Raw genomic sequence first — 24,749 nt, 5'->3', positions numbered from 1 at the left:
ATGATTTTAGTAATTTTGTGCCTCTTTGCAGCTGTTGTGCATCTCTTTGTTTTCATTTTGTGCCTCTTTGTGGTCATTTTAAGTCTTTCCCGTGTCTCTTTGAGTGACATTTTGTAAGTGAAAGCCAGTGGGCCTCTGATACTTTGGGCTCCTGCCTGTGACAGGTCGGTTTGTCATCCATCTATGACCATGTTAGCTGACCAATAGGAGGTATTCAACTAAAAAATAACCAACTTTTCTCCCTCAATTACATCTTGTACCCTTTTACATATTTTTCCAGTTGTGGAAACAGTGCAAGTCACTGTTACATTTTTGGCATGCACTAAATTCTAAAGACAGGGCCAGACCTGGGTTATCATTGCAAAACCTGAACGTTGTTGCATTGGCGTGTAATCTGCAAGCTGCAAAATGTCAGAACCATGCTGATAGGGACTGGTGATTAATCAGTTCATTTGTGAATGCTGGTCGATACTAAAGGTCACACCTATGTGCGTCTTTACAGAGACAAATGACACTGGTTATGCAACATTTTGACTGTCTTAAATCAACAGATTTGCAATGGTTCTGTGAATGAGATACATAAATAATAAGTGTTTTGTTTGTGTATAAATTCGTGTATTTTTTTCAGTGGACAGAATGGATATTGCAAAGTATGAATGCAGCTGAATAGATGCCCTCCTTATGGGGAATCCATTCAACGTTCCCCTGCAACGACAAAACCCAATTTACAAAATGCAGTGCGGTGACTGGTGCAAATTTCTCGTCATAACATGAGATGCTGCTGCCTGGACCTGTAGGAACTAGCTGGCGCAGCAGTCCACAGCGTTGACTCAACGTTGCATCTGCGAGGCTGAGACAGCGGCGTCTCTGCTCTGCTGCTGCGAGACAGGTGACATGACATAGCGACGGGACAAGCTAACGTTGCCTCTCCATCCGGTGTCATTGTTTTTACCGTCGTTTTTTGCCGTGTTTTTAAAGATATTTACTTAAGCTTGCATGCGGGCCAGTCACCAATGCTCTCAGCGAGCTGCCCTCACATAGATGTCGATCTAAGTTGCTGCAAGCTAGCGTTAGCTCGCTGCTGCTACCCTTCAGACATCGAAGTGGCCACATAAACATGCGGATCATCGAGGCGGAGACCCCTGGGACATCTCTAACCGCTCTCTGCAGGACACGAGTCTCGACTAGCCGCTGACTGGAAACTGCAGAGTCTTTGTGTAAATGATACGATTTCTTTCATTTATTCTAAACATGTGTGCACTCCAATGTGTTAGCTAGTTAGCCGCGGTTAGCTCTCACGGTGTCGGTTAGCTTAGTTGCTAACTGCTACAAACAAATAACAAGCTAACAAAACAGTTTAACGTAACCGCGAGTGAGAGGTAAAACATTCACCGTGGTACATTTAGTAATCAGCTGTTGCTTATTGGGTGTCGTCTTTTTGCTAACTAGCGTTATTTGAATTTGGTCAAAAGGAAATGGTTGCTAACTAAGCAAGCGGTGACTAACTTAGCTAACGGTGCTAGCGTCATTGTTAGCAACAGCGCAGACAGTCTGTCATGCTTACCTAAGCGAGGGGTGGCTTTTGATGTTAGCAAGATATTCCATAATCACTCATACATACTTGCATGCTAGTTGATCCAGTTTTACTTGCTAATAAATTGACAACTAAATTACCAAAATTGTCAATTTGCGTCACGTTCAGCTTAATTTTAGCTTAACTAGCCGGTGTATTTGATTGCAAGCGTACTGTATAACGTTAGCTAAGTTAGCGTTAGTTCAAGTAAAATGATGAGTGCACTCGGATTGCATTTGCAACGTAGACAAAGTTGATCAAGCCAACGTTAACATTTACAGTTTGATACATTAGCGTCAATGCCAGATTATTATGTCAACCTTCAGCCGGGCTCAACTCCCCTCTATGGCCAACTACCTTTCAGAAATGTCCAATATTTCATTTTACAGACAGATAGCATTGGATAACGTTGCCAGGAACTATGAACCCCAGCAGCCCATGCTTATGTCGATATTTTCGACGTTCTGGATTTTTAAAAGCGCAATGCGTATTTTGCTAATGGGCTTCAACTTTTTAATGAGTCAGCTAGCCTACTGTAAGCCAACTATAAAACCGCAGGCGACTACCACATGGTTGCCATTGCAATACATGCAGTGCATAAGGCATACAATGACATTAAACGGACAGAGCAGCATGCTACACAAAAGAGCCTCCTATCTGATATAAGGCCCCTGTCACTGAACTCAGCAGTTACATTCATTCAAACCTTTATTTTAGAGGCGGGGAATCAGTTGAGGGACACCCTAATTTTCAGTGACTCTGAGCATGAACAAAGACGTCAAAAAAGATCAACAAGCAAATAAATAACAGTCGAAATAAAATTAAAATTACACAAAACAACAATAGCAATGTATAATAGCTAAAAAAAAAATAAATACAGGATGTAAATGTGTAGAAGTATAATTAAAAATGCATACACGCAATGAAAATAAGATCTCAAAAAAGGCATTTAAAAGGATGTCCAAGATTAAGTTGTTTTGCAGATTATTTCATGTATCAGGTGCACTTAAGAATGACATTTTTTCTAGTTCAGTTCTGATTTGGGAAATGTGGAGCAACAAGCTGTTCTCTGACTGAGCACCAAGATAATGTGAGTGCAGAGTTAAAAGGGATGAAATATAGGTTGAAAGCATCTGTTTTAAAGCTTTATAGATGGAAAAAAACTGTGCTGGTCCTGCCTCACAGCCAAATGTGGCCAGCTGAGCTTTTGACAAAGATGGCAATGGTGGGTGCTGTAAGGATCACCAGTTATGAGCCTTAGGGCTGAGTGGTAGACAGCATCCAGTGATTTTGATGTAGAGGCCACAGCTTTCCTATAAATAGCATTTCCATAATCCAAAACAGATTAAAATGATTACATTATTTTTTTGTGTTATAAAGGGAAATAATTTGTATTTTTGTTTTTAAAAAAAGCCAATCATTCTCAGTTTATTAGTCAGGATGTCAATTTGGTGCTTCAAGTAAACTTTATCATCCAGCCAGATACCAAGGTATTTGTACTGTGATACTCTATGTATGGAAGTGCCATTTGCAGAATGAATATTAGAAAATTCTGTATGATAAGCCTTGGTGATAACATCTATTTGGTTTTATCTGAATTTAAATCTAACTTATGGTTATGTAGTTGATGTTGGTCTCCCTGTCTTGGATCCTGTGCACTGCCCTCTTTCACATTTCATACAAGCATAATGCTTGGGCTGTTAACCCCACTGTATCTGTATTGTTCATTTAGCAAGACCTCGGGTGAAGCTAGAACAATACATTGCCCCACATGCTGGACTTTGATAGTAAGCTTTGTTTGTTATCTTTGTAAGTGCAGCCCCATATGTTCACATGGGAGTTGCCACCAACGACGTCAATATGAACAGTTGATTCATTCGCTGACATTTTGTGTGTTTCAGAGAGGGGAAGAGCGACGGATCTCAAAGACCAGATTGCCTGCTGAACTTTTTGCCTCTCAGACAGCTTGCCAGGGACCATGCTGACCATTCTAGCTGCTGGGTCCGTGTTCTTTCCAGGCCTTTTCCTGCTATCCAAACAATGCTTAAAGTCAATCCCAGCGCTGAGGTGGAGCGAAGGAGATGCAGTCATCGTATCTGCCAGGTGAGACATTCTAAAACTTGTACATACTTTCATGACAACAGTGTATCCCCCAAAATTCAAATTTGAAAGTGCTTTTACTGCAGTGCCATCCAAGTTGTTTGGTATTTAAGCTCGTGTATGTTTTGCACGACTCTCAAGTATGGCAGGTTGTTGCAGTTGCACTCATTATTTTTATCAAGAGCTTTCAGCTGCATATTGTGTGCATAAAAACATAACGGCTCTACTTTCTTACAGTGTGTTTAATGATGAGAAATACATTATTTGTGGGGATGTAATATTGTGCATCCTTACTTATTTGTTTGCCATTCTCTGCTCCCAGGTTGGTTTCATCAGTTCAGGCAGTCATGGCTTCTTCAGCTGGCTACATCATTGCTTCTTCCTGCGAGGACATCATCGAGAGCCAGTAAGTCAAGAAATACTCATCAGAATCATAACTTTCGACCGGCCCGTCCTGTCTTTTTTATTTCATCTAACAAATCAGCTGTCAGGATTTGTAGTTTTCGAGGCTTTCAGATGCAAAGACAGTTTGGGTTGCATATCAGCCACAAATGTAAACCAAAAATGTAACTTGATACAGATGCCTTGACATGTAGCTGCAAATGTCATGTCCCATGCAAGAGAGTGTAAGCAGTTCATAGTTGAGCTATCTGATTTTTTTTTCTTATTAAAACTGCCCTGAGCATTTCAGTGCTGTTTTAGATGGTTATAACCCGGTGGGATTAGTTCCACTGAGGTTTTTCTGGATTGCAAATGGGAAAAGCTGTTCTTTTTTAAGGTAGCCACTCAACTGTAGCTGCACCGTCACAGCTATGTCAAATTTTAGTAACCAGTTTAACAGGCAAACATGATGTTAAAAAAAAACTTGCTGGTAACAAAGCTCTGGAATTATTTACTCATGCTATTTTATCCTTTCATTTATCTTTTCTCTTTTAAAAGTCCACTTTTTTTCCTCTTTACACAGGCACTGGCTGACTAGCACTTACATCATGTTTGCTGTTCCCTACTTCGTGTACGACATCTACGCAATGTTCATGTGCTACTGGTACAAGCTACGGGTCAAAGGGCACGAGGAGGCCTCGGCAGCGCCGCAGCACATGAGCACAGCACTGACCAGCTATCTGCGTCGCGAGTTCCTCATGGTGCTGCACCATGTTGTCATGGTCACCGTCTGCTTCCCCGTCTCTGTGGTAACTGTCACATGTTGTTCTTTCTGTTGGGCTGAGATTTGAGTGAGGTGAGGCAGAAGAATAATAAAATATCTGTATGCAGCTTCCTATTCATGGGTTGTTTTCATAATGTGTTAAAGGAACAAGTTGGTCCAGGGGGAATTGTGTCAGTATTTTCTTATTCTGTTTTTATTGAAAGCGACACAAATTTAATAGATATCTTTATGTGTACTTTTGTAGTATAAAGGTACATATTAAGGAGTTTTTAACACTACAAATATTTTGTTGCTACATTCTTTTGTAAAAGAAACATTTTAGTTGGGATTACTTTTTCCCAAATAATTGCATTGTCAAGTCTGAAACTAAAGACTTTTTATATCAGTTAATCTTCCAAGTATTTTCTCAATCAGTTACTTGTTTGGTGTATAAAGTATCAGAAAACCCAAAGATATTTTGTTCATGATACCGATAAGACAAATCTGTCATTTGTTGCTTAAAATACTCACTAAAATGACTGAGTTATCAAAAAAAGTGCAAGTTTTCTGTTGATCAACTAGTTATTTCAGCTCTTTTGCATTTTGAAATTGAATGTGTGTTATCGACAGCCAGCGTAACCACGGGTGCATGTAAACATATGGATTACATGGGTGATAGAATGTCGTTCATGCCACACATGGTACCAAGTCATTGTTTTTCAGGTCACAGTACATCTCAAGTCTTTGCACTAAAGTCCTAAACTTTAAGTTTTGATTCCCAAACAAGACATAATGTGCTTTTCACCAAATGTAATGCCAATTTAACAACAGTATATGATAAAATGGAAGTATTATATTAGTTAATTCAGTAATTGGAGGATAATGAATTGATTCGCTGCACACTTCAATCCAGTCATCCATTTCTGAGATGTTTTAAAAGTATACTTCCCTCTTTTTAAAAGAAGTTGTCAGTTGATCTCATATCAAAAGTTCACTGTGCACCACGAGTTCACCGTGACATTAAAAAGCCACCCACAAGTTGGTGTGACTCTGGGAAAGTAGAAATTACATCTCCAAAGTGCTTTAACTTGTTGCCCCCAGCTAGATATTTATTTAATGAGGGATATTTATTGCAAATCTACCGAAAAGTCCACAAAGGAAAAAAAGCAGTGATTGCATTCTTGACAAATAATCAGCTTCTTCTCTTTCTAGTTTTGGCGACAAGGAAAGGGAGATTATTTCCAGGGTATAATGTTCATGGCTGAGCTCAGCACTCCATCTGTCTGCTTAGGAAAAATACTCATCCAGGTGAGTGTCTCTGTTCAGCCTCAGCGCAGATTATGCTTGTGTTGTTGCATGTGCATGTGTCACACTGAAGTTCTTCTGCACTCTTCACTTCTTTTTTCCCCCCTTTTTTATTCAACGGAGAATGTATTTCCCGGCATGCAGCTTGGTCATGCCCATCGGCTCCTGTTGTCTTACATGAACAGCACTGTCTGAAGCTTCAGTCATTTATTGGTAACGCAGTTTGTTTGAATACACAATTGTAGGAGCTGCACCCTCCCTGTATTAGTTTTAGGTTTGTGTGGATGTGTGTTAATTTTTTTAATGTTCCGGATGAAGGTTTTCCCTCCATCACTTCGTGCTTGTCCCCCATTTGAGGCTCCCACAGCTGTTAGCCTCCGAATATAGCCCCTAGTATTTAGACCGGATATTCAACAGATACAATATCAGCTTGTCCCTCTACCCTCTATCACTCAACACCCTGCACCTCCCGTCCCTGGCAACAGTGCATGTGGTCGTTTGATAAACAACAGCTGGCTATAAGCTGTGGCCTCCCAGTGCTGCCCTTTTATACCTATAGAATTAAAAGCAATAGAGTATTCATTGATGGGGTACCAGGTAATTCTAGGATATCAGACTTTGGAATTGGCAAGAGGAAAACCCTTTTTTTATGAGAAATGCGTGCAAGCTTGTCCTCAGTTTTATCTCACTGAGGCAGGTACACTTTTCGACATAAAAGTGAAGTCATCCACAAATGTAAAAAACAAAAAAAGACTGCTTCACTGAAACACGCTGCCCTACTGCCGCCTGTAGAAATCAATGTCCAACCAGCTGCATGGCATATCGTGCTCTCCATCCCTACATGTTCAGTCCATGCAGATAGCATTAACAAATATAACAATGTTAGTATTAACAATAAAAAAAAAATGGCAAATAAGATTAACACCGTCAGCTTTCACCAAACTGTACTGCTTGCTTTTCTTTCTCTCTCTCTCTCTCTCTCTTGTTTTTTTTTTCTGCTCTCAGTACAAACAGCAACACACTCTCCTGCACAAAGTGAATGGGGCTCTTATGCTGATCACTTTTTTCATCTGTCGAGTCCTCCTCTTCCCTTACCTCTACTACGTCTATGGAAGGTATGTCTGTCTTCCATCTCTGTTTTTCTCATGTTCTGCTGCCTCGCTCAGCTTGGGTTGGTAACTTGCTCGGCCATATGATGTCTGTCTCATGGATTAGCTTTGGTTTTTTTCACTTGACCCTCTTCTCCCATGTTTTTGTGTCAAAGTGAGTTAAAAGAACATTTTTTTTCTATTGCTTTATTATTGAGCGACAGGGCTGCAGTGACGAAGCAGGCTGCAATGTAACCACACAGAGCAAATATGTGCTGTCAGTTTAAAGTCATTGTTCCCATGATCATGAAATTCCTGGAAAAGTTTTGAAATTAGAAAAACTGTTTTCCAGGCTTGGAAATGGTTGGGAATTAACAGAAAGCTCAAGAAATGGTCTGAATATGCAGTGTTTTGGCTACTGTTTAAAATATGCTAAAAATCCTAAAATATGTCTAACATTATGTGAAATATGTTACTTGTCATACTAATTTAAAATGTAATGCTGTCACAAGTATCAAGTGGTACGCACAGACCAAACCGACATTGCCAAAACCATGCCTTAATACGTGCTGACACATCAAAAGAAAAGTGCTGAAAAAGCTTTTTTTTTTGTAGTTAGTTATTGTAGTAGTAGTTGTAGTTTGTTTATCTTAAAATGACTGGGAAGTTTGGCCTTCCTATTTTAATTTGTTTAAATAAAATCTTGGAAATGGGGTGAAAACGGGAAAGTTTTGAAAGTTCATTGGTGTCACTGACAGGCTAGGATTCAAATCAACTCTTACTTCACTCAGTTAAATATTCAAATATGCTCGCTTTATGCATTTAAGTAAAAATAACTAAAAAAACAAAAAAAAGAAGTCTGGTTACTTTGGCGTGTGTGTGTTTACATTACAACCTGTTTACCCGCTGTCAGCTGCAGTGCTCTCAGTCAGCACTGGACCAATTCCAGAAATTGTTCTTCCTATTAGTCACTCAGACACAAAAACATGTGAAAATTGGGTCCAGGTTGAAAAATACCGATGCTTCCCTGTAAAGATGTAAGGCTCAGAGCGTGCATTTACGGTCCTTTGTCTTTGGGTCCAGGTACGCGTCCATTCCCTTCCACATGGTTCCCCTGTCGGTGCCCTGGCACTGTAACCTCGGTGCTGCTCTGCTCATGGCCCCCCAGCTATATTGGTTCTCCCTAATTTGCAGGGGCGCCCTACGGCTATTCACAGGCACCTCCCGCTCTCAGAGACCACGTCCGACCACAGGCGCAGCCAAGGAGAGGCAGTCGGATGGTAACACACTGCCCCAGCCTGCCAACGGCTACAGCACACGCTCTTCAGAGCCTGAGCTGGCCACTCACTGAGAGGAGTGGTGGGGGAGGGGGGGTGGCGGGCGGTTAGGGAGGAAGGCGAATGTACCAATGAGTATGTAACAGAAAGAAAGCTGTGAGGGGAAAAATGTGAGACTTGAAACTAGTAGCAATATGAAGAAAGCTACAGACAGTGGCCTCAAATAGTGCTGAAGTGTTTGCGGCCAGCAATCAAAACTCTGAACAGCAAAAAGATTTGATCGCTGGCCTTCCAGCACTTCGGCTTCCCAGTTTGTAGGAAACGAGGAGTGTTAGTGCGCTCAGTATTTAAAGATGTCATCCGGCACTGTGACAGATAGGAACATGCACTGACCTGAGAGGAATTTGCCTGGATGTATAGCAAGCATAGTTGGCTATTTCCCTCATGTAGATCAAATTCAGTCCTCTCTGCCTCACGGTATAGGAAGAGCAGGAAAATAGGAATGTATTATATTGTATGTTAGTACATTTGCTGTAGATGGAAGGCCTAATTCAGTTTAGTAATGAAGAAGACCTTCACAAAAGAAAAAAAAATCCCGGCTAAGCAGTATTTTGACTTGTTAGTGTTCAATATCTGTATCCTCTATGTAGTCACTGTCACTCTAACAAAATGTAACCAACCTGCAGACCGACTCATCTTTAGAAGGGAGATAATCTCATAAGACTGTATTCTGCTGCCTTATCCCTTTCCCCCCCATTCTTTGCAGTTTCTTTAGGTTTTTATTTATTTCTATCCTCGGAGGGGAAGGAAGAGGTTTCCTCTGACAGAAAAATGTGACGGGTGTACATAGCCGATGTAAAATTGTCCCTATTTCCATGTCAGTATTAGGTCAATGTTATTTTATTTTATTTTATTTTTTTTAGGTTTTGTCTCATTTCTGCATCTGATGTTTCTACAGACATTTTTGAACAATGACATTTCAGCATTAAAACAAAACATTTCACTGTTTTTCAGCTTAGTGTACGCAAACTCTCCCCAGACGTTACGGCAGTGCTTCTCATTTCAGTGTAGATATGACTTCATTCCATTTACTGGTATCACAAAGTGTTTTTTTTTTTTTCATACAAGGAAGTGATGCACAGTAGCAGTCACTTTAAATGAGTGTTATTTTATTTTTTTTTTAGTTTGGTGCTGATATAAATCTCAAAATATCCATTTGATTGGCTGGAGTATTTCAGTGAGGGATCCGTAAGATTTGAGTATTTATAGCTTTGTTTGGAGACTTGCAATGTTGCAGTTTGAAGGGAAACAAAAGCGGAAAAAAAATAACCTTGTTAGGGAAGCATTCCCTTGTGATTTACATGCGGCACATTTGTCCATGGCAACTTCTTTTGATGTTGCTCATTTATTTTTTAACCATTATTACAAAGTCTGAATTGTTTAAAGCCTTTTACATTGTATAAATTGGTTTGATCATTTAGCCGTTTATTTGAGCCACTGGTTCTATGAACCTCCTACGAACAAACTGGCTAGTTTTAATCATTATATGTTTGTTTTTAAAGCAGCTTCACTGTCCTGAAAATAGGTCAAGAAAAAAATAAATAAAACAAAGCTCAGAAACCATCGAGACAGGGCAGCGTGTGCCAAAACATCTGGACAACTGTGGGCATGTTGAACACAGAACATCCATTCCCCCGTTCCATGAACTCCTAAGGTACTGCTTCTTGAAAATACTAAAACATTTCAACTGATGTACTGTATATTCCACAAAATGCTCGTTATTTATTTGTAAGTATTTATTTATTTATTTATTTGGTTTGTGGTTTTGAATGCATATTTATGCATACATATTATACTATATGCTTCTGAGCCTTATGTGAAGGCTGTATTGTTACTCCAACTTAGCTAAAATATACTTCTCTGTCCTGAGCCTGTCTTGAGTCTTTTGTTTTTGTCAATGATAAAGATTATTGTGGCATTTTTTTTTTAAGTCATGCACCAAGATTTAAAGGGGAAGTTTAAGAATATCTTGACCTCGACCCCATTTTCCTATGTTTTGTGTCTTAGTGACTAATGGAGACAACGGTTTTTGAAAACGGTCCAGTATTGAGAGGTGCAGCTTTAAGCAGGCTGCAGTGTAATCCCTACAGGCAACAGTGCACTGTCAGTTTACGTCCACTAAAAGTGCTTGTTTTTGCCACTGATGGACCCTGAGTGTCTTACAACATTATGGAAAGGATCCCTACACAGAAATCCTCCTTAGTTTTCCGCTGGTTTGGTCTGTCTGTTAGCTTGTGTAACCACGTCTCGCTCATTCTGACATCTTGCTAACTTTCACAATTGTCAAAATCACAAAAATATTAAGCGACAACACTGAGAACCTTTTATATCACTCTGAGATAATCTTTCTGTGTCCAACACAACAAACCCTTCTCCAGAAATCCTTTCACCAGCTGTCACTAACATTTGTGCCATCATATTGCAAGACACCACATGTTATATTTCAGGATGAGAGTCCTCCTTTAGACAAATTAACAGACTGGATCAGTGAAAGATAAAGAAAACATTTTAATTTCTCTGTAGGATTCTTCCCATATTGTTATCTGACACATCCAATGACAGTCTGAGCCTTCGCGTGGCAAAAACGAGCACTGTGAGAGGGAAGAAAATAGATGGAGCACAGTCACATGTAGAGATTACATCACAGCCTGTTTGGCGGCTGCAGCTTTCGTGCTCTATACTGGACAAATTATAAAGATCGTTGTCTTCATTAGGCACTTGGACATAAAAATAAAGACAGGGAAAAGGCACAGGATCAAAAATACCTACATTTCTTGGAGTTTTTTGCTCTGTCATAGGGCAAATGCAAGCCACTAGAGGGTGCCATGTGTTTACGTGGTGATATTAAGGGTTCACAGCAGTTGCATTTAAAGCTTCAGGAAGTGGACTAGATGATACTGTCTACAACAGTATAAAGAGCATTTAGTCTTAATAGAAAATCAGGACTTTGTGAATGTCAAGAAATTTACCATTTATAGATTTAGACATTTCAAACAGGTGTGATAAACGCAAAGTTGGTCTGCAAAGTTTGGCATAAGGCATGTCCTTGTTATTGTTCCTCAAAAATAGTTTGTTAGGTAACAAAGACAAAAACACAAATTAAGGTTGTGTCATGCCAAACATTTTCCACAAACTAGATGATGTTACCTTTCAAATGAAGCCTTATACATGCATTTTGGCCTTACACTTCAAATGTTATACGCTTTTTATTCTTATTATGCTGATTTGTGCTAATGACTCTAAGCCAAAAACTACAGGACATAAAAGTGTATGTTAAAAGGTTAATATCTGCTGGTGTAATAGGCCATCATGGGAAATGTGCTTTAACAAGCACTGCTTGATGGCTTTTTTTTGTATAAATGTGATGATGTACCTTTATTTGCCAGGTATCCAACAATGCATCCCTACCTCTGTTACTGCACACTGATAACAGTTAACATTCTCCAGGGTTAAAAGGTTTATTGCCAACATATAAAACACACATAGAAAACATACAAAACTCGTCACATTAAAAAATTCAAGTTTTGCCTCAGAAAAAAGCTCTTGGCCTTGTTTGCCAGTGGGCAAGTCCTCGTCTCGTAATACTTCAGTATCTCCTCTGTCTCGGGGAGAAGATGGTATTGGGGTTGCTGTCTCGTTCCCTCTCCTTCTCACGCTCCTTCTGGCTGTTTGGAGACAGAGCCTCCTCCAGCTTCTTCTCGCTCTTGAAGAGATCTCGACCCGTACGCATGATGTGCTCCTCGATTTTGCGGTGGCGCTTCATGTCTGACAGCACTTTGTCCAGCCGGGCTTCCCTTTTCACAGAGGAACGGGCTGAAGATCCTGTGAGAGGGGGGTAAAAAAAGGTCAACTAGATTCATCTTAAAACACCCAAAAAATCCCTTTCACTTTACTTTTATATTATAATGAAACCCAGCAGTAAAGAGCTGAGAGAAAATAAAACGCCTTTCATTAATTTAGTTTATGTGGTTCAAATCTCAGAAGTCATTACCTGGGGTTCTGCGTCTGTTCATGAAGGCATTTTTCGGAGTGGCTTGTGTTTGCTCTTCATCAAAGTCAAACTCAGTTGGAGTTGGAGGCCTAGGGAAAAAAACAAGGCTTTACATTGACTGCACACAAACTAAAATCCTTAGAGATCAAATAAATAAAGGGTACGCTGACCTGCGTTCTCTCTCCTCTCTCTCCCTTTCCTTCGCCGCCTCCTCTTCGTCATCTCTTTCAGGTGAGGGGGTGCGTTCAGGTGTAGGGGGCCTCCTAGGGAGCGGCACAAAGTTCAGTTCCAGCATTTCCCCTTTAGAGAGGAGCTCATAGAGTCTTTTGATCTCAGCAGGAGGGGGCATCCAGTTTTTGGGGTCCTCCATTTCCTCATCGCTGTACGCAAGCTCCCATTCAGTATCCACTCCTGCGGCCTGCTTCCCCTCTTCACTGTCCACCCCTGTGTCTGCCTGAGGTTCATCCTTGTGTGCGTCTTCTTCCACTGCGTCTGTGTCTCCATCTGAGAAGGCAGCAAAAATGCTTAGAAAGTCAGTTTAACAAAAGCAGAATTATAGCACTTCAGCACTTACAGGAGCTACAAATGAATTACTGTGACACTGAACCAAGGCTGGGTTTTGGGGCTTGATACTGTTAAGATATCGACCAAAATAATAGTACCAAGGACTACTAAAACTTCTCCAGTCAAACAATACCTGTATTCTATCCTTGTTGTATCTATATTTGAATCAAAAGACTATATGTATAGTTTTGGTCGCAGCCAATCATGTGATGTAAGAATGTAATGTGTGATTGGTCCGTGACTTACAGCAACAACCTTTACAATTCATGGTGTTGTGAGGGCACAGTGTTTTGACAGAGTTGTTTGTACTAGTGTTGTCAAAAATATCTATACGTAGAGTGTGAATATCTGAAACAGTTTTAATACTCGTTTTCTGCTGTATCGATACAAGGGGTGTCCCCGGCCAGAAAAAATGTAAGCATCAAACACTTAACTTTGTCCATTCTGGTGACATTCTTATGCACCAGTTTGTGCCTCTTAGCAGCAATGTCTTTATTTTTTTCAAAGTAAAAGTCCTTTGCTATGTTGGTGTTTTTATTGCGGGAGACAAATTCACATGTTCTAAATATTGAGTGGGACATGGACCCCACACCCCCTTGATATCTAAATCTGTGTATACTGTACACAACTTACAGTACTTCATATAAAGCATCGGGTAAAACTCAAACAACTTTGAATTAACCACTTTTAAGACTCTGCACAAAGATTTCTTCCTCTACTGTAAAACATTTTGTCAACTCTATGTGCTTTCAAGATGTATAGCTGCAGGTAATATTTTTACTGCTGTAATTTGCAGTTACCCTTTTCATCCTTGGTTGTTGTGTCCTCCTCTGTGGCAGCTGTCATCTCCGTGTCCTGTTGCTCTGTGTTGCTCTCCTCCTCTTTGCCCGCTGCAGGTTTCTCTGTGTCCTTCACACCCAGAGCCTCTATGCCCTCTCTCAGTGAGGTGTCTGTGGCCTCCGCCTGCATCTTCCTGCTGCTGCTGGTGAACTCTGAAGCCACAGATCTGCTGCACAGAAGGATGGATTGTGAAAACAATGCAGTTTCATGAAACTGAAAGTATGTGAGGTAAGAGTGTTTCGAAAGAGCTAAGCAAGAGTGGTTTAATGCCTCTAATGTTTAACTTGCAGCCTAACGATGACTTTCAACTTTGCTGAATGGTAGGCAGTCAACAAAAGCACTTTTAAAGCGTATTCTTGTCCTTATTTGACTTAACTAGCTAGCTAACGTCAGGCCTAACCGTCTGCTATTTGTAAACAGCAAATTAAAATTTGATAAAGATACGTGCCTTAAAATGTCATTACCGGATGTCCGGTTTGTCGTAGATCAACGATGTGGTTAAATGTTAGGTCAAACTATCTTCCGCAATAAATAAAACCATCTAAGCTCTCCATGAGACTTGCTAGAGATAATACACGGTTATGCAGAGACGTAAACATAGCGCCATTTTGGACCACAGAGCTGTGTGACGACCTGCTTGGTTCTGTTGGACTGCGCATGTCCGCTGATTAAACAACGTATGGATAACCCTTCGACGGCGCTAAAGGCGGACAGCAGTTGAGGTATGTGTTGTAGAGATCTACTTTTGGTACGACTTCCTGCGCAGCGCGCCGTCGCCTACGGGACTGAATACATGTCGGCAGAAATTTTAAAAAGCATATTGTGCTTCACTATTCACGTTGATTTCTCATTTATCATGTGTACACGTATTTGTGCAAACGATATCGTTGACTACTATGGTTTATGTACGATTTAATCTTTTAAGTAAGGACGCTACACGTCAAACAGGCGCCAATGTTTTAGCGATCTCTGATTGGTTCATGGTTGTTTCCGGTTTCAGCGCTCCACATTTGAAAAGGGTTCGGTTAGATTTGAGGGGGCTCGTTCGCCATTGTTAAAAGGCTGCGTCCGCAATGTTGCCAAAAGTCGCATTTGGAAAATAGAAGTTGAGAACAAGGAGTCTAAAAAATATCGGTAAGAAAAAGCGAAACATTAGTACTAACATCGATAAAGCAGAAACCTGCTAAATGTTGGTGAGTAACGGTCATTTGAGAAGCAAGACGTGACCGAGCGTTAGCTAGCTTGTTGTTAGCTGTTTGAAGCTATCGTCAACAGAGAAAAAGCGTAGCTTCTTATTGCAGTGCTTTATTTTAGGGGCTTCTCAATTTAATTTAAATTATTGTAACTATATTTGTTAATAATTTGCATTATTAATATGCATTTTTACAAAGGCAAAACGGCACTTCCACCAAGCTAACTTGGCCTATGTCATTCAGGCCTACTTTGTTAGTTTTCGCAACAATATAAAGACTGTCTGAAAAAAACTTGGTGTTCCGTTTGACCAACTTCTGAACTTCTACTACCATATCATAAAACTCATTCAGACCTATTTTTGCCGTTCGAGAAATATTGTAAAAAATCAAATCAGTACTATCAGCACGACAACTGGAACTAATAATGCATACTTAAATCTTTTACACTATTGCAACTCACTTCTTACCTTTATTACAGTCAGACTAGTCGTCATTCCCATATCATCCAAATTCTTGCCTCTCCTAATTGGTTTGAAATTTTTACTTTTTATAAGGCCTTGCATGGCCAAACCCCCCCTTATATAGCAGAGATGCTGAGCCCCTATTATACTGGCCAGCCACCTCTATCATCAGTTCAAGGCCTCCTATCAATACCCCCATTCCTATTTTAACTTCAGACGTAACTGAGCTTTTTCAGTTTTTGCTCCCAGGCTCTGGAAAAGCCCTCAATTTGTAATCGCAAGTGCCGAATCCGTGCCTTGCTTTAAGCAGTTCCTGAAAACTCATCTATACAGGTTGGCCTTTTTTATAAAATTATACTTGAATGCCACAAGTAACTCTTGCCCATGTATTGTCCTCAGGTATATGTATGTATATATCTGTGTGTACGTGTGCTTGGATTTTTAGGTGTACATTTTATCTAAATGTGAGACTATCCATATTGTGTTTTTAAAATTGCTATATAAATAAAACATTATTATTTTTGTTTTGAGGAATTGCAACATGGCTCAGCGTGTGGCTGTACCAGATGCAGCAAACAAGAAGACAACCAGGGTTCGGGTGGCAGTTCGTCTGCGACCGTATATGGGCAAGCATGATGAGAAAAGCGAGGGGCTGTGTGTAAGAGGCCTGGACTCACAGAATCTGGAGATAATCAACTGGAGAAATGCTACAGAAACAGTCAAATACCAGTCAGTGCCATTTGTATCTTAGCACTTCACCGTTCTCATTTCTATAAAGCTTTCTTGCTAATGTCTCTTATTGTTGTCCAACAGTTTTGATGTTTTTCATGGTGAGCAAACAACACAGCAAGACGTTTTCCTCTCGTCAGTAAAGCCCATTCTACCACACATACTGAATGGACAAAATGCCAGTGTGTTTGCCTATGGACCAACGGGAGCTGGTATGCAATCACAATATTCAATTTTTTACTTTGCACTTAAGATGTTTATTGAGGCATACCCAGTCTCCAGTTTTCACTTTTTTGGATGGGCTTAGGTTGTGTAAAATAACAACTTCACCAATAAAATATGCTTTGAATTATGATGTTTTGTTAAACACTCTTATTATATTTTTGTCAGAATAATTCAGTCTTAGAGTTCACTCCCTTTGTTTATGAGTTGCTCCTTTTCAGAAATGTATTTTTTTGTGTGCTAACTCACTACTTCCTCTTTCACAGGTAAAACCCACACCATGATGGGCAGTTCAGATCAGCCAGGCGTAATCCCCCGAGCTGTTCGTGCCGTCTTCAATATGGTCAAAGCTAAGGATGAGGATGAAGGATGGGACTACAGCATTGGCATGTCTTATCTGGAAATTTATAATGAGAAGGTATGAATGGTTGGCAGTGTTGTGGAACCCAGTAGTTTTATGCCGTCTGTCCACAGATAAGAAAGTGAATCAAGGTTGATGCCATTCAATCAAAATCTGAGTTGAGCCCACAGTTTGGCATTAGAGCAATTCTGTCAACATCTTTTTTGGCAGTCCATGTCTGACATTTAGCTTTAACATGGGATTACTTGAAAACGAGGACTTATGTCCTTTTTTTCATACACGTTGCCTTAACATAAGCCATAACAACTAGGAAAAAAACTGCTTTGCAATACAGTTAAGCTCTTATGTTTAGTTTCCAGATTATTTACCAAGCTCATTGCAGATCTGTAATATGTTACTTTCCTTTAGCATTTCTGGCACTGGATTTTTTTGGGGTCACCCTCCCAAATTCTGAAACCGTTCCAGATACCTGCCTTTTTTAACATGTTGCTAGTGCATCTGTACGCCTGTCATGTGTGGTTAACATGTCCCACTACAGTAGCAGTGAAGTGCTAGTGACAGATGAGAGCAGGTCAGTCACTAAACTATCACTAAGTTTAAATGTCCTGTTTGAGAAGAACTCATGATAAAATATTTTTCAATAAATCTATAAACATTTGCTTATAGAAAATAGAAATATAGCAAATATGGCACTGATTTGGATGTCAGTTACTATGGCATTTGGGTCAGCCTTAGCTGCCCTGCAGCATTAACATGTCTCTGCAACATACTGTAACATATAATATGCATGGTCAATTTAAAGTTGGTCATTTCCTGTTCTGTTGTTATTAAAAAAAAGGGTAAGCTATTGAGTTCATGGGCTTTCATATGCTTTCCACCTGGAAATATTTTAATTTTAATTTTGTTGACTTGTTGAAATATAAATCATAAAATAATTAGGAAAATTTCCCATTTTTATCAATTAAAATAACCAACATTAATTCTTGATCATGTAAATCACATAAAACATTCTCCACTCACTCCACTTTTCCACCAAAAAATCTGTTTAAAAAAATAAAACAACATTAGTACACAGAGATCTTCAACTCGACTGCTCATGTACTGCTGTACCTGAAACCAGATCACTCTGTTCTAAGAAATAGTCACTCTCCTCAGTTTAATTTAAACCCTTTTCAAAGCTGCGCTCCCCTCCTATGTTCCTAAACTTTAATACTACTTGAATAATTTTTCTGTCGACTGTATTGCCTGTCTAATTATGTTAAAATTTCTTTGCCGTTTTTAAAGCATTTGTGGTTATTCACTTGTGGTGTTTGATATTTGACGGTGCACATCTGTCTTCTTTTTCAGGTGCTAGATCTTCTGTCACCGAGTTCCCAGGATTTGCCAATCAGAGAGGACAAGGACAAAAACATCCTCATTCCTGGTCTCACTCACACAACCATCTCCTCCTTCTCGGACTTCGACAAACACTTTGTTCCAGCCAGCCTCAATCGTACAACCGCTTCAACCAAACTCAACCAGCGCTCCAGCCGCAGCCACGCCATCCTCCTCATCAAGGTCTGATATGGCATCCTTGAGTCTGTTCATGGGTACCCAGTGGACGGTTAAACAGCATCTTAAACAGGTCGTGGCCTCTGAGCAGTAGGCCAGGATTTGGTAGCTGGTGCTAAAATCAATTCTCTCTTGCAACATTCCCACAAGCAACCTCTGGGCTTTCTGGGACTTTAATGGGAGAGAAACAAACTGGTGTTTGCTGTCCTTTCACTGATTTGATCCTTTTTCTGCATTCTTCTTTCCTACGATGTATGGCTGAATCCGTAATGTGTCACATTTGTCTTAAAATGCAACCCTCTTTTGTTGGCTATTATTCCTAAATCCCAATGTTTTTCAATGATCTAGGTTGTGCGGACTCAGCGTGCCCTGCCCCACAGACAACAGACAGGAAAGCTGTACTTGATAGACCTGGCCGGGTCTGAGGACAACCGTCGCACCGGCAACCAGGGCATCCGCCTAAAGGAGAGCGGCGCCATCAACCTGTCTCTCTTTACTCTCAGCAAGGTCGTGGACTCTCTTAACTCTGGCACTGCCGTCCGTGTGCCCTACAGAGACAGTAAACTGACACGGCTGCTACAGGACTCTCTGGGCGGCTCGGCACACTCGGTCATGATCACCAATATTGCACCCGAGTACAAGTACTATTTTGACACGTTCAGTGCACTCAACTTTGCCTCCAAATCCAAGCTCATCGTGAACAAACCCTTCACCTGTGAAACTGTGGCTGTGCTGCCAGGTGAGTAACACTGAGTGAGAAATGCACCCTTTTTTCACTCGGCCTTTTTTTCTTTTTTTTTTGTTTAATATTAATTGCAGTTTGAAAAACTGATAATTAAGGAATTCATGGCAGACATACAGGACCAGCACTTAGTAAAGGTGTAACCAGGAAACTAATAAATGAGACTTAATGTTGTCAAATTCTCTCAGACAAGACGAGGAATAGATCTGGTGAATTTTTTTTAGAAAGAAATATAATGGGCTAAGAGGAAGCTCTGGCAGATTGTCATCCCAGGCCATTAGGGGGCACTTGTGTCACATCCCAGAGGATGATGACTCAAGAGTCAACAGCCTGCTGTCTCAAAACACTATGAATGTATTTAAAGAAATGTTACTACCACTCAAGTTTTATGTTTAGATACATTTCCTTTGTATATAAGCGTTGTCTTAAATCATGCCATTCTCCCCTTGGCTTTAATTCTGGCACTGCAATGCAGTCTTGACTGATGCTGTGCCATCTTCATCTGAATTGCTTTACACTCCAGAGAACCCCACAAACACTGTTGCTCGAGTGCACTGAATACTAAACTGTTAATTTCCCTTCTGCCTTCATCTCCAGTGAAGCGGGCCAGAGAAGACCACGAGGCAGGCGGCTCTGGCACCGAGCCACAGAAGAAGAGGCAGAAAGACGAGAGGAAAGCGGAGCAGGATGGTTCCTCACCTTCTGCACATTATCACAGGTGAAAGATCACACACACGTTTATTTCTTTGGCTAATCAGACTTAAGAACTGTGATGTTGGAAGAAAATACATCTGCTCAGAGCCACTATGTCAAATTCAACCCACATAGCAGCGACTTAAACAAGCCATAGCCTCGAATCAGTGGGCCAAGACTTTATAATGTGTGCTGAAAGCAACTCTGTCTGCAGAGCTCCCATTGGCTGCAGCTGCTGTGTCTACTGGGATCTCTTTAGGGGAGATACAAGCAGTGCTTTCTTACCATCTGTTATCAGATGTATAAATCTGCCTGTGCTGTGAATCTCAACAACTTGTATTCATCGGCCTTTTGACTTCCGAATGCATCTCAAATCCCACTACTATACTTAACCCCAACCCCACTCCTCCTCTCTCTTGATTTGTTTGTGTGTCTCGCGCAGCCCGTCAGAAGCGTCAGTGATGGACAGGCTGTTAGCTCTGGAGAAGCTGATGATGAACTGCCAGAACAAAGACAGACTCGGCATGCTGAAAGATGTGGCCCAGTCTCGCAAGGAGATCCAGGTGAAGACGCACATCTACATAAAATCTTCAGTTTATCCACTTAGGGTGTAAGAAAATGTTGATACATCTAAGTATCACAATATTATGTGTTTTGATGCTGTATTGATTCTTAAAAAACCCTGTATTTTCATTGTTTATACTTTGTTATTCTCATATTTTTTACCCAAAGAATCCCGAAAGCACATTTATATATTAATTAATTAATTTATTTATTTATATTTTTCTTATATTAGCAAATAGTTTCCTTAACTCAGATTGCAATGAAAGTATTGCTGTGATGTTGGATCGTACAGAGACCGTGCTAAAAACAGATCTACAGGGTTCCCACAGTCAAAACCTCTAAAAGTAAAAATGGAATTTTTCCAGTCCTGGAAAAGTCATGGAACTAGTACAAAATTATAAATTTTGAAAAATCATGGAAATTTGATGTGTATAATAAATTGAAGTACATTAATGTAACATAACAATAAACTTTTTTTCTGTAGCTGACAGTGTAACATAGCTTTAATATACATCGACGTGCGACAACATTTTGGTTTTTTGTTGAACTTTTCATCGCGAAAGTTTCTCCATTTTCTCGAGGCGTTCTGTCAGCAAAATCAGTTAACCTTTATATGTTGGCTTGCTCTTTTCACGGATAGTTTTCTTGAATTTAGAATTAAAATTAGTTTCTCTTGTCTGTGTGTGATTTACAAGATGCTGATAATGTTAGATCTTTAACTTGATCGATTCACTCTTCTACAACCTTGCCTCACTCTTTGTTTTTGCAGGAGCTCAAAGAGAAGCAGAGGGAGTTTGAGAGCAAGGCCATGTTATTCAGTCAGCTGGCTGGAGAAAAGTCCAGTGGCAAACAGGAGGCTGCCTTCAAGAACAACGTGGTTCCTTTACAAAGAAAACAGACAACTGCCGCAAAAGTCAAAAAGCAGCAGGCCGTGGTCCAACCCTTACAAGGTCAGTTAGAAACTATGGATGAGTTCAAATACTGATTTGGCTGATATCCACAATGTTTTTGTTGTTGTTGTTTTTTGTTTTTGTTGTTTATTTATCCCCTATTTTGCACAGAGACAAAAAAAAACCCTTTATTTAAAAAAAGGTAACTGGAATTATGTAAGTCAGTCCTTCATTACACTATCTTTGAATGAGCAAAAATTCAGTCAAACACAATTTTGAAACAAGCTTCAATATAACCTTTCACATGAAAAACTTTTCTTTAAAACAGCTTCAAAGCTCCTTTCCTTTATGTACCATAATTTCATAATTTCCTCTTCAGTATCTGCTTTAATGTATGTGAAAACATTGACAGTTGAAAATATCATGAGAATGCTATAATTGAACCAATACTTTCTTTTGTTTTTGTTGTGTTGTTTTGTTTTGTTTTGTTTTGTTTTTACTAAATAGAGCTTGAGCGCATCATAATGTAACTGAACACAACCTTTGAGTTCTGGCTCAAAGCTGCTTACGATAACTCGCTCTCCTGATGATGTCAACAGGGATTTGTTGTTCACAATGTAGAATTATCAGGAGGGGAAAAAAGGTGCGTCCCCTGACATGTCAGTATTGAGTTTACGATGTCCTTTCGTCCCTGTGGCAGTCAGGAGAAGATCTCTGTTTGTCCTAAACGTGTTTGCTCTTGTTCTGGGAAAATGGGATGGCAGCTGAGAGACGGATTTCTGCTACTACGTAAATTGATTTCTTGGTTAGGGTTGGGAAAAAAGTTGTGTTCTTGGTGAAAAATATTCTCTCAGAAGGGGCTCTGTGGGAGAAAGCCTGCAAGGAAAACTTCTCCCATGTGCTTTTTAGCCTGCGCAATATTGTTGTAACTCAACAAAACGACATCTTATTTACTTATTTACTTATTTTAGCAGATGATCAGGCGAATATCAGCTGATAAATCTGTGCATCAACAGTTTCATCTAATGGAAATTAATCACTACATGTGTCAGATTCTAGTGTGTTTTGAATTTCCCCTGAAAGAGGAAGTGTTATTTTAAAAAAAAAATATTTTTCCTGTTGTGTAATCCTCTGTTGTTCACGTTTCCCAAAAGAGTTGTCACTCACTTATTCTATCATGTTGAATCACTGGAGGTATTGCTGAGCCGCAATGTGATACAGGAGCTCAGTCTACAATATAGGAGCCAGAAAATGTATCCAATGATGATGAGAAAGGACTTATTTTTAAACCGCTCAGCAGCTTGGGGATTGACACGGATACCTTGATACCTGTCTCACACATTTGGCTTTGAAACAGCACTAGACCCCAAACACCATATTGAAACTTTCAATGCAGATTTGTTGCACATCCTTCCTTGTTGAGAACATTTTTATTGCCAACAGATATGTTTCCAATGTTTAGCACCAAAAGAATTGAACGTTATTTTCTCTGTGGTTTCCTCCCCACCAGTGTCCCAGCTCCAGCCTCTTCAGCAGCTTGCGGTCGTCAAGAAACCGTCCGTCTGCGTCAAGAAGAAAGAGAGGAAGCTTTCAGACCAGGTTGAGGTCAGCATCCGAGCCTCCACTCTGCTGCGCTTAGCTTGACACGTCTGCAGAATTGCAAGCATCAGATACAAGCTGACGTGGTGCATTAGGTTCAATTTGTTTTTTGTCTCGACAGACGCTGCAAGAGCTCAAATTTATTAGGTCAATATTAACCTCCTGTCCAGACCAATGTGGATGAATAAATCTCGACAGTTCAAAAAGATGTCCATGTACATTTTCTGTAATTATTTTAAATGCCAATTCTGAATGTAGTCTTTTTTTATATAACCTTATACTGCATCTACCTCTTCTCTCTCTCAGCCTCCAGATGGCAAAGAGAACATAATGGAGAATGGCTGGGAGTCCCAACTTGACAACTCTGTGCTGGAGCACTCCAGACAGAAAATCCTGAACGTTCTCAATAACGGCTCCCTCAAAGAGCTGAAAGGTTTGCAGCAGATCGGCGACAAAAAGGCAAAGCTCATCCTGGGCTGGAGGGAGATCCATGGTCACTTCGTAAAGGTTAGTAGAGAAAATGTGGAGCTCTCATCCAGTTTTATTGCTCAACAACTCATCTTTAGTGTTTGTCTGACTTCAGCTCATTTATTGTGGTGACTTTATTGATTCGTTTGGGTTTTTTTTTTGCAGTTGGAAGATCTGCTAAAAGTTGAGGGAATGACAGACAAGAGATTTTCCTCCTTTATGAAGGTAAGCCAAGTTTTAAGAGAAACATTCGTCTAAACTGAAAAAATCTCAACAACTATTCAATGAATTGCCATTTCAAATCTGATCTTGTTGATCCTGACTTTAGCAAGGGACTTCTTGAGATTAAAATCTAAAGCAAAATGTATCAAGCTATGTTATTAGATAGTTTGCTGTAAAGTCTGGCTCAGCACGGTGATGGAGTGCCATCATCAGGACCACACCCGGCCATTAAGTGCTGCAAGTGATGTGCATGCTTTTCCAAAATGGGAAATTTTATCATGAGCCCTTGAAAAGTCATGGAAAAGTGATGATTTTTTTCCCCATGACATTTGTGGGAATCCTGTTTAAAGCTCTGAAGCCACTAACGTCACCGTAGACGCCTCATACAAATACGTGTAAGATGGTGGCCAGTCTTTACACATTTTAGTGCAGCTTTTACGAATTATTTTGCCTTTTAGCTGAAAGTATTGATACTTTTAAACATAAACAAAAATCGATCATTTTACCTTGGCATTTATGTAGTGTCTTACTATCAACATTTTATGTTTTCTTTTTTTCACTTATTCCATTTTTTAAGATCTGTTTTTTTTAAGGTCCATTTTTGTTTATTTCATATGTTGTTTTGTGTCTTTAATCAAACTGTAAAGCACCTTGAATTGCATTTGATTTCTTTTAAAGGTGCTATATAAATAACATTTGTTTTATTTCACCAATGCTAATAACCATTTCTCTTTTTTTCAGGCAAACATCCTGAGTGCCATGGGAAAGTGATTTTTCTTATTTTGTTATTTTTATTTTTTTTAATTTACCGTTGTCTAATGTATATGATGTCTATCTCTGGAGCTTTTAATTGTCCTTTATGCAGTTTCATGGTGTTTTTGTAGTTACGATTGCGTTCCAGTTGGTGGCGCACCACTGCTTTTTAATAAATGTCTCACGTGTCATCTTATGTTTGTTTATTTTATGATCATAAATAAATCCGATGGTCACTTTAAAAATAAAGGGCAAAGTGTTCCCTTAATCTCCTCTCACATTAATCGCCATCTCAAGGGGTAGTTGTCGCCTATTTCCAGTTTGAAAACCTAATTGGGTTAATTTGTGAACTCTTGTCC

General features: G+C 39.9%; 3 protein-coding genes across 7 annotated transcripts; 2 read left to right on the top strand and 1 right to left on the bottom strand.

Moving 5' to 3' along the window:
- Nucleotides 1-800: 800 nt before the first annotated feature.
- On the top strand, nt 801-10,416 carry tlcd3bb (TLC domain containing 3Bb). Its single transcript, XM_042508137.1, has 7 exons — nt 801-1,217; nt 3,475-3,676; nt 3,996-4,079; nt 4,638-4,863; nt 6,030-6,125; nt 7,128-7,237; nt 8,294-10,416. Exons 2-7 carry the CDS (start codon nt 3,552-3,554, stop codon nt 8,559-8,561), a joined length of 909 nt encoding a protein of 302 aa, XP_042364071.1. The 5' UTR covers nt 801-1,217; nt 3,475-3,551; the 3' UTR covers nt 8,562-10,416.
- A 1,564-nt stretch (nt 10,417-11,980) lies between these two features.
- Nucleotides 11,981-14,574, bottom strand: pagr1 (PAXIP1 associated glutamate-rich protein 1). 4 transcript variants are annotated; one of them, XM_042508336.1, is made up of 5 exons: nt 14,391-14,574; nt 13,903-14,111; nt 12,709-13,042; nt 12,539-12,627; nt 11,981-12,369 (listed from the first exon to the last, which is right to left on the bottom strand). In XM_042508336.1, exons 2-5 carry the CDS (start codon nt 14,069-14,071, stop codon nt 12,134-12,136), a joined length of 828 nt encoding a protein of 275 aa, XP_042364270.1. In that variant the 5' UTR covers nt 14,072-14,111; nt 14,391-14,574; the 3' UTR covers nt 11,981-12,133. The 4 variants fall into 4 exon arrangements, with proteins under 4 accessions (XP_042364270.1, XP_042364269.1, XP_042364271.1 ...); XM_042508335.1 differs by having other exon boundaries at nt 13,903-14,108; XM_042508337.1 differs by having other exon boundaries at nt 14,407-14,574.
- kif22 (kinesin family member 22) lies at nt 14,108-24,628 on the top strand. 2 transcript variants are annotated; one of them, XM_042508334.1, is made up of 13 exons: nt 14,108-14,170; nt 16,128-16,325; nt 16,410-16,537; nt 16,814-16,965; nt 18,256-18,465; nt 18,808-19,198; nt 19,799-19,919; nt 20,337-20,457; nt 21,228-21,408; nt 22,859-22,953; nt 23,254-23,454; nt 23,581-23,640; nt 24,379-24,628. In XM_042508334.1, exons 2-13 carry the CDS (start codon nt 16,138-16,140, stop codon nt 24,406-24,408), a joined length of 1,878 nt encoding a protein of 625 aa, XP_042364268.1. In that variant the 5' UTR covers nt 14,108-14,170; nt 16,128-16,137; the 3' UTR covers nt 24,409-24,628. The 2 variants fall into 2 exon arrangements, with proteins under 2 accessions (XP_042364268.1, XP_042364267.1); XM_042508333.1 differs by lacking the exon at nt 14,108-14,170 and adding an exon at nt 14,933-15,076.
- The last annotated feature ends 121 nt before the right edge of the window (nt 24,629-24,749 follow it).

This window comes from Plectropomus leopardus, chromosome 19 (assembly GCF_008729295.1).
Source record: "Plectropomus leopardus isolate mb chromosome 19, YSFRI_Pleo_2.0, whole genome shotgun sequence".
Lineage (NCBI taxonomy): Eukaryota > Metazoa > Chordata > Actinopteri > Perciformes > Serranidae > Plectropomus > Plectropomus leopardus.
The sequence above is the reverse complement of the archived record's forward strand: the minus strand, read 5'-3'. Positions and strand labels throughout refer to the sequence as shown.